This window comes from Adelges cooleyi, unplaced genomic scaffold (assembly GCF_023614345.1).
Source record: "Adelges cooleyi isolate 19-005CV unplaced genomic scaffold, UGA_ACOO_1.1 ACOO_flye_CR_arks_rails_tigmint_CR_PRNA_30, whole genome shotgun sequence".
Taxonomy (NCBI): domain Eukaryota; kingdom Metazoa; phylum Arthropoda; class Insecta; order Hemiptera; family Adelgidae; genus Adelges; species Adelges cooleyi.
In genome coordinates this window covers 16094644-16107010 of record NW_026095971.1, presented here as the reverse complement: position 1 = coordinate 16107010, position 12367 = coordinate 16094644, and the positions used below count along the sequence as shown (strand labels likewise).

General features: G+C 28.2%; 2 protein-coding genes across 4 annotated transcripts; one reads left to right on the top strand and one right to left on the bottom strand.

Annotated features, from left to right (window-relative positions):
- Positions 1 to 633: 633 nt before the first annotated feature.
- Positions 634 to 2360, bottom strand: LOC126838233 (peptidyl-prolyl cis-trans isomerase H). Of its 2 annotated transcripts, XM_050572500.1 has the most exons (5): positions 2220 to 2360; positions 2062 to 2163; positions 1207 to 1383; positions 1031 to 1126; positions 634 to 938 (listed from the first exon to the last, which is right to left on the bottom strand). In XM_050572500.1, exons 2-5 carry the CDS (start codon positions 2143 to 2145, stop codon positions 741 to 743), a joined length of 555 nt encoding a protein of 184 aa, XP_050428457.1. In that variant the 5' UTR covers positions 2146 to 2163; positions 2220 to 2360; the 3' UTR covers positions 634 to 740. The 2 variants fall into 2 exon arrangements, with proteins under 2 accessions (XP_050428457.1, XP_050428458.1); XM_050572501.1 differs by having other exon boundaries at positions 1207 to 1372; positions 2062 to 2338.
- A 2476-nt stretch (positions 2361 to 4836) lies between these two features.
- Positions 4837 to 11917, top strand: LOC126839298 (uncharacterized). Of its 2 annotated transcripts, none has more exons than XM_050574536.1 (9): positions 4837 to 5213; positions 6125 to 6200; positions 8220 to 8418; positions 9251 to 9413; positions 9496 to 9733; positions 9913 to 10034; positions 10112 to 10243; positions 10612 to 10746; positions 11426 to 11917. In XM_050574536.1, the coding sequence occupies exons 1-9, from the start codon at positions 5040 to 5042 to the stop codon at positions 11654 to 11656; spliced, it is 1470 nt and encodes a 489-aa protein (XP_050430493.1). In that variant the 5' UTR covers positions 4837 to 5039; the 3' UTR covers positions 11657 to 11917. The 2 variants fall into 2 exon arrangements, with proteins under 2 accessions (XP_050430493.1, XP_050430494.1); XM_050574537.1 differs by having other exon boundaries at positions 4838 to 5213; positions 8268 to 8418.
- Positions 11918 to 12367: the final 450 nt, after the last annotated feature.

The following is a 12367-nucleotide window of genomic DNA, read 5'->3' as shown; positions in this document are numbered from 1 at the left end:
TCAATTAATTTTTCATTGTCTACGATAAAGGTCTACTTGTCAGTGATGTATTGTAAAGTGAGTGTTGACAACAAATGCGTGTATAAAATAATAGATGTCAAACAAACTAGACAGAACAAAACACATACGATCAAGCACCATTCCATGCTGCTAACCGTCTGAGCTCGGACAAAAATAAACAAACATTCACAATTTATATTTTACTTTTAAATTTTTTTAAACTTTTTCTTTGCTTGTATTAATGTAAAATTTAAGTTTTCTAAAAAAAAGAGGAAAGAATCTAGTTAAAATTTCTCTATTTTTAACGGTATTAAAATGGTTTTTCTATGACCATTTTGCTTTGACCTATCCACTTTTCCATTAAAATGTTTTTACAATTATTGTAAACCACCCTCTTAAATATAAAATAATGAACTAAGAATAATTTATCTATAATATATAAAATTAATAAATTCACTTAATTGGCAGTAGCATGGCCATTGTCAGTGGCCCAACAAAAATAACTTAACACTAAATCTAATTTGTCTTGTAATTCAATTTGTACTTCTTAATTTTTAATAACCTAACAAATATTAATTGTAAAATGGTACTTTTTCTATGAACCATAATATAACAAAAAAAAAAGTAATAATATAATTTTAAAATTATATTTTATTTGTATTTTTTTAAGTTCTAGTATAAAATTATGTAACTAAATTAAGACAGGATTGAATATAAATTCATTAGTACATATTCATTATTCATAGTTGCCCACATTGTGAAATAACTATTGGTATTTTTGGTTTATTATTAGGCCCTGTAGGAACATTTTCAATTTTCCTCATTACCAATAATCCATCAATAACACGTCCAAATACAACATGTTTTCCATCTAAAAAGTTACAATTTGCACAAGTGATAAAGAATTGACATCCATTGGTGTCTTTACCACTATTTGCCTATAAGTGTAAAAAAAAATAATTATCTTTAATAATTTAAAAAAAGAGTTATTTTATTATTAAGTAATTGATATATATTGTTATATACTTACCATTGACAAAAGTCCAGGAGCATCATGATTGAGTTTAAAGTTTTCATCAGAAAATGTATCTGCTCCATATATACTCATTACTCCTGTGCCATCACCCTAAGTCCACAATAAAACAAAAGTCCACAATTAAATATTGAGATAAAATACAATTTTCTAATCAGTTTATTTATACTAACATTGACAAAATCACCACCTTGGATCATAAAATCTTTAATTATCCTATGGAAACAACATCCTTTGTATCCAAATGGAATTCCATCTCTTTTATGTTCCCCTGTACAAAATTGACGGAAATTCTCACTGGTTTTAGGAACTATGTCAGCATACAACTCCATAATTAATCTGCCGATTTCCTTAAATAAAAAATTAATTAATAATTATTTCTGAAGAATCAAGAGTATTATATACATTTGGTTAGCAGATTTAACGTTTTTTAAACACTGGTCATACTAAATAGAAACGCATTTGATTTGCCTACTAAATTATCTCTATCACCATCAAATATCTAAAAAAAAATGTATAAGCAAAACCTTGCTACGCATCAAAGCAAAGTATGTGTATACATTAGATAGATAATAAATACACAAATCATATTAAAAATAGTATCGTTAATAATTTAAAGAGATCAAACACCCTAAAGTCTTTATATAGCATTGATTCTTATAACACATTAACAGCTATTTCGTTCAGAATAAATGTGATCAGTGCAGACCAAAATTCATAAGCCAGCTGCTTAGTCATTCACAAAAAATACCACCAATACCCATTAGTGGACGACTATGGCAATATTGTGGGATAGAACTTGTGTGACTGGTCACATTCTGAATAGAGCATCTTCTGAAATTTGTGATGTATGCTACTGTCCAAAAATTGTGTTTATAATAATATTTCATACGGCAATGAAAAATAGACTCTTAGAAAATATAATACTTATACCAGTTGGCAAACTAACCTACACATTTTCTACAGTACTATCAAGTGGAAATTAAATTGTAATAATTATTAGTTTGCTAAAATTTAGATAACCATACCGTTCTTCCAACAGTTATATCAAAAAATACGACTGGATTTTGCGGGCTCCTTAATTGACTTTGAATTTGGTTCCAACTTGGCATTTTATAGCAACGTTATACCTTAATATATCAAAATAATTAACGATAATATTAAACTGAATCAATATCAGTTGTACCTTCAGTTGAAATTTTGTTTTGTTTAAAAAAAATGTATACGTTAATTGATTTATAGTACAGCTTTCTGTAAAAAAAACAAACAAATAATAAAGACGATAAATACAAAATAGATTTAAATTTAATCTATTTTGTTATAATAACATGATAAGGTTATGTCCCCTATATACGTTCTGCATTCGACAAGTGCCTCCTTTTTGCAGTTTGACCATCGACAAAAAAAATAAATTTATTAAATATTTGTACATAGATTAAATACATATAGATAGGCCACGGCGATATCCCAAATGGCAACCGCTATTTCGTTTTATATTTTTGGAGAGATAGCGCAGCATAGACTTATCGACAAATATTAAATGATAGTGAATTGGTTTGTTTACTAATACGTCAGCCGCATGCAATCGATAAAAACCGGTTTTTATATTACCTAGCAGCTATTTTTATTAATTATTTGAGGTAATTTTTATTTAAATTATGTGCTATTCAATAGGCCTAATTTGACAAAATTACCCCAGATTTGGGGTTATTGAGCAAAACTTACTAATTCTGTTTCCTTGACCTTTCCAACCCCAAGAAAAAAAGTTGAAAATATTATGTCACCTCTTGTAATTAAGCTTGCAAATTGTAACTTTTTAGATGGAAAACATGTTGTATTTGGACGTGTTATTGATGGATTATTGGTAATGAGAAAAATTGAATATGTTCCTACAGGGCCAAGTAATAAACCAAAAATACCAATTGTTATTTCACAATGTGGGCAACTATGAATAATGAATATGTACTAAATGAATTTATATTCAATCCTGTCTTAATTTAGATACATGTTTTTATACCAGTACTTAAAAAAATACAAATACAATGTAATTATATTATTACTTTTTTTTTGTAATTTTATGGTTCATAGAAAAAGTACAATTTTACAATTAATACTTGAAAGTTTATTCAAAATAAAGAAATACAAATTGAATTACAAGACAAATTAGATTTAGTGCTAAATTATTTTTTTTAAATCAAATAATTATATCCCAGTTAGACAATATAATTATTATTGTATAAATATTGTTTACCACCTACCTGGTCAAATATTATTTAGTTGGGAGAAAAAAGACGTGCAGTTAATAACTTTCCTACTAGACCCCCGCCTACAACCAGAATTAGAGTTACTGGGAAATTTCAAAAATATCTGGCCTGTAGGATATTGAAAGCAGTCACTTATTGCATGTTTGTTGGGCCACGGACAATGACCATGCTACTACCAAATAAGTGAATTTATTAATTTTATAAGTTATAGATAAATTTTTCTTAGTTCATTATTTTATATTTAAGAGGGTGGTTTACAATAATTGTAAAAACATTTTAATGGAAAAGTGGATAGGTCAAAGCAAAATGGTCATAGAAAAACCATTTTAATACCGTTAAAAATAGAGAAATTTTAACTAGATTCTTTCCTCTTTTTTTTAATAAACTTAAACTTTACATTAATAAAAGCAAAGAACAAAATTAAAAATATTCAGATGTTGAAAGAGTCGTATCTATTGAAAGATTTGTATTATTGAAAGATTCGTATTTATTGAAAGAGTCGTATCTTTTTCTTCTTCCGTGACTTCAGCCTTCAAGACCATGTCGTCGAAATTTCCCTATCCATTGCTAACTCCTTCCAATCCATCCCTGGTCTTACTTTATTTATCCATGTATTCTTTGACCCTATCTTCCCAGCGTAGTTCGGCCTTCCAAGTGGTCGTTTTCCTCGTTGTACATTCTCCTGTACTATTTTTACCAATAATCCTGTTTTTCGCCAAGAATGACATGTCCACTTCAGCTTTCTTTTGGTTATATTTTCTTAATGCTTGGCCTTTGATACAATTCCTAGATTTCCGAGATTTTATCGACCTTCATTTTTTAAAAAATAACCTTGGACTGAACCTACATATTATTATGATTTATGTTCTTCTATTTTTTTAATAAATTATTTTTCAGCTGCTCTTGTTCCTTGTCTTAATATTTTCCTTGCTAATTTTTAAGAAAAAAATTATTTTTACATTATTATGATCTATATCATCTACTATTTATGATATGATTCACGGTAGGTATATTAAATGACAGCCTCTCACAAGCTAACCGATTTGTCCGGTCTTAACTAAAAAACCAACGAATTCCCAGAATCTAAGTTGTGATAAATAATTTATTAAAGCATTGTATACTTGATAGTTATTAAACTTAAGTCTTTTTTTTAAATCGTGGGATTGTCACTTTTCCATACATTATATATACAGTATATTTAAGACACTTCCCGCCATCAAAATAAGCTACTACCTACTGCGGTTACTTTTATGCTATGCTATTCGATTGGAGTCCTTACAAATTTGTATTAGCATTTTTAAATTTGATTAGCTTTAAATAATTTGTAATTTGTCATTATCATTAAATGCTTTCTAAACAGTACTGTACCGCAGGATATGCATGCTGTGAACAATAAATTTACGCGACGAATACTTGGCACAGCGTTATTTTTAACTTTTCTTGTGGACGCGTGCATTGGTCGGCATGCCTTTTGACTACTGTATGTTATACACACCGGTCTTACCCATCGTCATCATTATAATTATTATTACTGCAATGAATCGTTCAGTTGCTGCGCTCGCTTCACGGCGAGTAGCTATACGATTTTTCCGGGAGGCTTACTCGTCGTCCCGGAAATTCCAAGAGTCGTCAAAATAACATAAAAATTGTTGCGAAAACGACAATTGCGTCTGAATCCTGTGTAGGTGTACATTTGTTTTGTACGGCTATGCCGATGAATTGAATGAACGAAAACAAACTGAATGGAGCGTGCACAACAAACAGGGATGGACGCAAACGTCAATAACTGCCGGAAGTCCAAACGCGGCAACTCGTCGAGCTCGAAAATCAAAAAGCAATTAGAAAACGAACTTAACCGGCAGCGGAGTTTTTTCGTTACTGGCACTCCGCGTCAAAACAATGGACAACACGTTCAGGTATTTAATATAAGTATATCTTTTTTTTCTGTTGATACCATATTATTTAAATAGTATTTATCACTATTGTTTTTTATTTATAAGTATTATTTATACATTTATAATCAATGCGCTCTTGTGTAAACATTAAACAGCTAACGATCTGTAATATACAAAATCCTGCGTACGGTTGATGATTTGGAAAAAAATATTTGAAATCGCTTGTCTCGGACGTTTAGCTCGTAGTCAGTTGTGTTTGCCAAAACTGTACCTATGTATAATCAATAATGAATGTAAAGGATACCACTTTATGTAGTTTATTCATAGGATATGTTTTTATCAACTATACTTACAAATTACAAGGTGGCTTGTAAGTCGTGACCACGAGGACATATTTAGGAAATTCTACGACTTTTATTAAATAACGACGTTTTTCCATTTAGGTATGATGGAAATATTTTAGATTAACGCGATCACATTGGCCTAATTGATCAATCCCGATTTTCAATTTTTATTAGATTGACCATAACAGAAAAAAATTGTGATCGAATGATTCTTCCTTTTCAAGTTACGTTTTGACTTTTGAACAAATAATTAAATGTGTATTGATCAAAGTTAATTCAAAGTCAGTCTTCAAATTTAAGTTCCCGAAAATCCAAAAACGGGGTGCTTATTTTTAGATACCCTTAATAATGCCTACTCCCCAGTCGAAACTTTTCGGGTTAGTCGTTAGACAACTCTAGATGTAGTATGTGTAAATATAATTGAATATTCCAAAATTAGAATTCGAACACTTTACTTTTTAAATTTCGAGTATACAATTATTTCAAAAATGATTGAAATAATTGTTACTATTCGAATCGAAAATATTAGAATAATTTCCATTATTAGTGTATGGAGACATAAGATGTTCACGACAATCATATTTACAGAGAGAAAATTTCAACAAAAGCATTAATGTGCTAACGGGAGTGAAAAAACCTACTCTCGAAATCTATCGGCCACCAAGTAAGTGTTTAGTAAAATGGAATAAATAATATAATAAACTATAGTCTATACCTAATATAAACAAAGAAATCGGACATAAATAACTTGAACGTTCTATAGTAAAGTTAAGTTTTAAAAACTAAAAAAAAAATATTAATAAAAAAAATAATTTATTAATTTATGTCACTATGTTTTAATACACTATTAGCATTGTGGTATCTTTATACAAATTAATGATTCTAACTTCAATTAAGATAAAATATGAATTGATTGTTGCCTATTGGTGATACTGATTTATAATTATTGTACACACGTACTACACGTGTTTTTAATATATATTCTATCATCTTAAATTAAAATCTATATTTGTAAAGTAATATGAGAAAAAGTGCCCTCTCCAGTATAACTATTATATTAGAACTAAAATAAATGGAATCTTAAATTCTTCATTATATATTTTAACAATTATTATTCTTATGATACCTAATTGATAAATTACAAGGTTCCGTTAACCGTTATTTATTCGTTCAGTTCAAAATTATGTTCATGAACGTTAACTAGGAATAACGTTATAACTTTTTTTACCCCGAGAACGTTATACCGAATAACGTTTTAAATGTATTTGCTCCGAGAACGTTATAACAAAAAACGTTATAACTTATTTTACCCCAAGAACGTTATACCGAATAACGTTTTTAGTTTATTTGTTCCGAGAACGTTATAACGAAAAACGTTTTAAATTTATTTGCTCCGAGAACATTATACCGAATAACGTTATAATTTGTTTTACCCCGAAATGTTAAAACGAATTTTGCTAAGTTAGGCTAGGTTAGAAAAAATAGTGATAAAGAATAATGTAGTAAACATTTTGACTGGTCAATAACGATAACGATTTAAAACGTTATTCGGTATAACGTTCTCGGGGTAAAACAAGTTATAACGTTTTTTGTTATAACGTTCTCGGAGCAAATACATTTAAAACTTTATTCGGTATAACGTTCTCGGGGTAAATAAATTTAAAACGTTATTCGGTATAACGTTCACCAAACATATCCTAATATTATGTTATGTTCTGAGAACTTTATTTTGGTGAACGAAATAATTGAGTTTATAACGTTATATTTCGTTACGTTACGGAACCCTGATAAATTACTCTATTTTTAACGAAAATATTTTACTTGTTACCACCCTTTACTTATATCTACCATAGGCAATATTCAGTTTTCCGCCAAAAAAACTACTAGCCCTTCTCAATCTACGAGATCTCAATGATAATATAATTCAGTACAAACATTGGTTTTCTAGTGTAAAATCATACATTAGCTTAGTACACATTAGCTTTTTTAAATACTAAACAGTGTATAATGTACATATGAACATGTACTATTGTCCAGTTAATTTATAAGCTTAATATACTATACACTGTACTATAACTTTTGTAGCATGCATTATTTATAATTAATTTAATTATTATTTTTATCTTACTTTATTATAATTGTGCCTAGTTAATATTTAAATGAAATTATTCATATGCCTACCGTTGTGGTTTAATGTTTATGACAAATAGCTGTTGTTGCCGATCATACATTTGGCGAAATTTAACTTTCATTCTATATTTACTACATCGCGTACTTAATACTATACATGTACTTTACTATACAATAGTACATGATCAGCTTCTGATACCATTAGTTTGTAATAAGTATTTTTTTAGAAAATATATTAGTTAAACACTTGCTCATCTTGCTGTATTATTATCATTGAATACTTACTTCAATTGTATAATGACTATGCATGATTTCGTTAGAAATTTAGAAAGCACAGACTATCAGTTTCTTTAAATGTAACAAACTTGTTTAAAATTTTAGGTAAAATAATAATTATTATTGGTTTGTATGCTGTAAAATTAGACATATGGTATTTTTGGCGGAAAACGAGAACACCTGTTTTGGTTTTCTCGTGTTTTTTTTAATGCTCGACATTTGTAGCATGACATCCTTGCAGTGATCCTTGTATACCTTAATACCTTGCGTGCCATAGGTTTGCGGAATGGCGACGTAAATAATAACAATGATAATGTATATGTAGCCAACGGATTGCAGAAATCAAAGGGTGCAAAAAATTCGGAAAATTCAGCAGTGCCTGTGGATGAATGCAAGTTGAATGTACACGCCAAGGAGTTTACCATAGAACGTTCAAAAACTGCTCCGCAGTCTATTATGAACTACACTAAACATGAGTAAGTGATAGTAATAAATAAAATCATGGTAATATCTATTATTATACATGTTTAAGGAACTAGTGTTATTTCATTAAAAATAAGATCGTAGGTGTTAACATGTTAGAGGTTTATACTCGATGCACAATCAGATAGGTAAAAATTGTTTTCCCGTTTACGGTATAACTATTAATTTTAAAATACCTATACTTAATTGTACAAATATATTTTTAAATCAATTTTATAGCATAAAAATGGTATGCTTTACGTTAAATAAAATCTTAGAAATTATTTAAATTAATTTTTTTTAATTATTCAAAATATATTTTGAGTTAGCTGGACAGTTCTTCCTGAAATTTTAAAATTACCTTTCTTTCTTACTATTCAGTAGTCTATGTCTTGTTTTACCAATAAGTATCATAATTTCATTTACTAACATATTGGCTGTATTTGTTCGATAATAATAATTAATAGTACCATAATTCTGTATTATTTCCTTATTAATTAACATGCATATTTTCGTGATATAAATTAATAATATTACAAAAAAGTAATATATATACTTTCATAGTTTCACATCAAACCTGAGGATTAGGTCAGGTTGTGTTATTGCCTGTTATGTAATTTTAAACATCATTAATTGTGTGTATAAATGGCACTCCCGTGATAAAAATTGAAAAATGTATGATGGTTTTTTAATCGATAGGTAAAGAATATTATAAATATATGTAAAAAAATGAATCCAGAGTCTTATAGAAAATATGTAAAAAAAAAAAAATCTTTTGCTAAAGTTATTATTAGCCTTATTTGTTCCAGCTAAAGAATAATTTTATATTAATTTCAACTGTCTTAGGAAATATGACAAAAACATTGGAATCGGTGCACTATCTAGATCAAGAACGTTTTTTACAAATGGAGATTTTAGACCGAATAATCAGAAAAAAAGCTACGATTACAAAAGTTATAAACCTAACTTTCAGCAGACAAAAAATATTTTACACCAAAAAGATTCTCTAGTAAGTATTTTACTTTATAAAATATAATTTTGAAAACGGCATATGTTGGTATAACATATTTTGTGTATAATACGTGCTATAGGGATTGAAAGTTCAGTTTAAAGAACCGTTCAAACAAAAAACGAAAAATGAAGAATCAAGTAAATGTTCAACGATTTTGACAAACGACGATTATAGTTTGAGACGGTCAAAAAGCTATAATGGACAGGACAATAAATATGTTGACACGTCTAGCAAAACTTTGTTAACAGACTTTAATGTTAATGAACTGAATAATTTCCCCGAAGATATTAGTAAAATGGCAAAATCAATCTTGAATGGTAAAGCTATTTAAACAAATTTAAGTACCATTTATCATATGTATTTATAAATGTAACATTTTATGCTATTTATGAGCAACTTTCTATTGTGAATTTGTTTTTTCAATATATTAGTTCAGGATATTATGTATTGAAGTTTATTAATATCGTTGTTGATGGCTTTTATCTACATATTCTAGACACAAAAAATTCCCCAGTTAAGGATTTGATGTTGCTAGCTTTGAAAATCATTGAGCATGCTGTCAATAGCAAAATCGAGGATCTAAATCCGTCGGTAAATCTTTCTCTGCATATAATCGAGGTGAATTTTAGAGCATCGCGTCGTTCAAACATGTCTGCAATGTAGGACCTACATTTTAACAGTGTAAATTGTAACAGGAAGACACCCGAGATACTTACGTGAATATGATCATCAACACGGTGCAATTGTGGTTTGTCAAACGAGAAAAGCTATTGCAACCACCTAGACTATACTCATATGCTACGTTTGTACTTCAAATTTATAGAGGAGTAAGTACGCCTACATAAGGAAATAAGTATAATTAGTTAAAATATTGCATCAACGAAAATTAACATATAGGCATATAATAAAAATATACAATTAAGTTAAACGATTAATATGTGCTCTTAGGCACTTATAAATAATAATAATAATAACAAGCGTAGATTGGGTAAATTATTTTTAACTATGTATTTAGGTATTTAATTTTTTTCAAATGTATTAACATGTCTTTTTATAAAATAGATTCTACACAGAATGTATTCCAGAAAAGTAAAATACAAAGGGAACTTTCCAACATATTTTTTTAAAATTAATGCAATACATTGTACCGTTAACTAAAACCAGGTGTCTACAAATTGTATGATTTATTTCTTAGATGAAACAAAATAAAGTGCTTTTAAACCGAATGGAACTCGAGTATTATTCACGAAAGCAAGCGTTGTTAATGTTACTGGCTAAAATTTGTGAACATTGTTTATTGCCCGACAAAGGAGAAAATGCCAATGCCGAAGTGAGTTATATTTTTAATAGCATAAACATTTGTTTGAGTAAGGTATCAGATTACAAAAACAACTATAAATATTTCATAATACATTTCAATGGACATTATGAGAAGCTCAAATGTTTTTTCTTATTTATTTTTATAATTAGAAAGACTTGTGATGTTTTTTAAACTATCATAATAATATACTTGTATATGCATATATGTATTTATTAAAACCCTATATATTATTGTGCTCTTCTTTCCCATAAATATAAAACAATAAATACTGGAAATGGAAATTATTGGTTATTTTTAGCCACAAGAATAGTTGTTGTTTTAATAAAATGTGTTGTTTTTTACAAAAGATAATTCTTATTCTATAATATAGGTACATACCTAATTTTTTTCTGAAAATAATTACTTTAACATTTTTTAAGTATATTTTCTTCTTTATACATTAACACCTTCGGAAACTCAAGTGACAAACCGTAGACAGTATAATCCATATTATTCAGTTTACTAAAATCGAAATCATAAATAATCTATTGACTGATGCATAACAAAAATTTGTTTGATCAATTGATTGAAAAATATTAACCATCAAACCGTACAAATGGTTGTTGAATATATTATATTATAGATACTAAATACCAAGTAGGTAGCGTTACACATCACAGTGATACTGAATATGACGTGACGTTTTCAGGTAAACTGCATGTTCAGCATAGTAAATGCTGTTGGACCAGACTTGGAACAAGAAATTCCGGACACGCTACAGCAACTGTACGTTACTATGAGAGACACTCTGTTGACCCAAGACTGTTCAACATTTGTCAAGAAATCCTTATTGCATCTTATCGAATTAAGAGCTTTTAAGTGGGCATTACCTCAACCGACTCTAGATTTTTACAACTCCATGAAAACCAACAACGCTTAATTAACATTTTTAGAATCGCCAAACACTTATTAATTATTGCACTCAAAATATGATTCAATTGTATCATTATATATATTTCACTAATGATTGACTCGTTACATTATCTATATATAGAATAGACAAAATATTTGTTAGCTCCATCCAATAACTAGAAGCTATTTTTTTTTTGTTAAATGTAAAACAGATTGATTTTTGATAATGTTTAACTGAAATAATTTTTAACATTTTTGTATACGATTAATTAAATTTAAAAAAAAGTTCTATCTATTATTATAATTATTTCAACACCTTTCTAATATAAAGTAAAAGACTTATGTACTGCCATAAATAATTCACTGAAACACATACTGTGTACAGTGTGATTCAAAACGAAATAAATCTCTGTTACAGTTTACTTGATGTGTCCAAATATAATACGACAGCAATTTGTATGCAGAGCACTTAACCCTATTTACTATTATCTCAATTCTATTTTAATTGAATAACGAAACCTATATTTTTTTAGGATTAATTAATTTTGAATACCTACAAACGGTATAATAATGACACTTAATTTTAATTTTGTATCGTTAAACGTAATAAAATTAGAGAACATCAATATAAATAGTTTAAATACAAAACAATATAATTAACAAATGGTTTTATTAATAACACAAAAAAATTTAATTACATAACATCGGAAATAATTAAAATAAAAAGAATGACTATAAT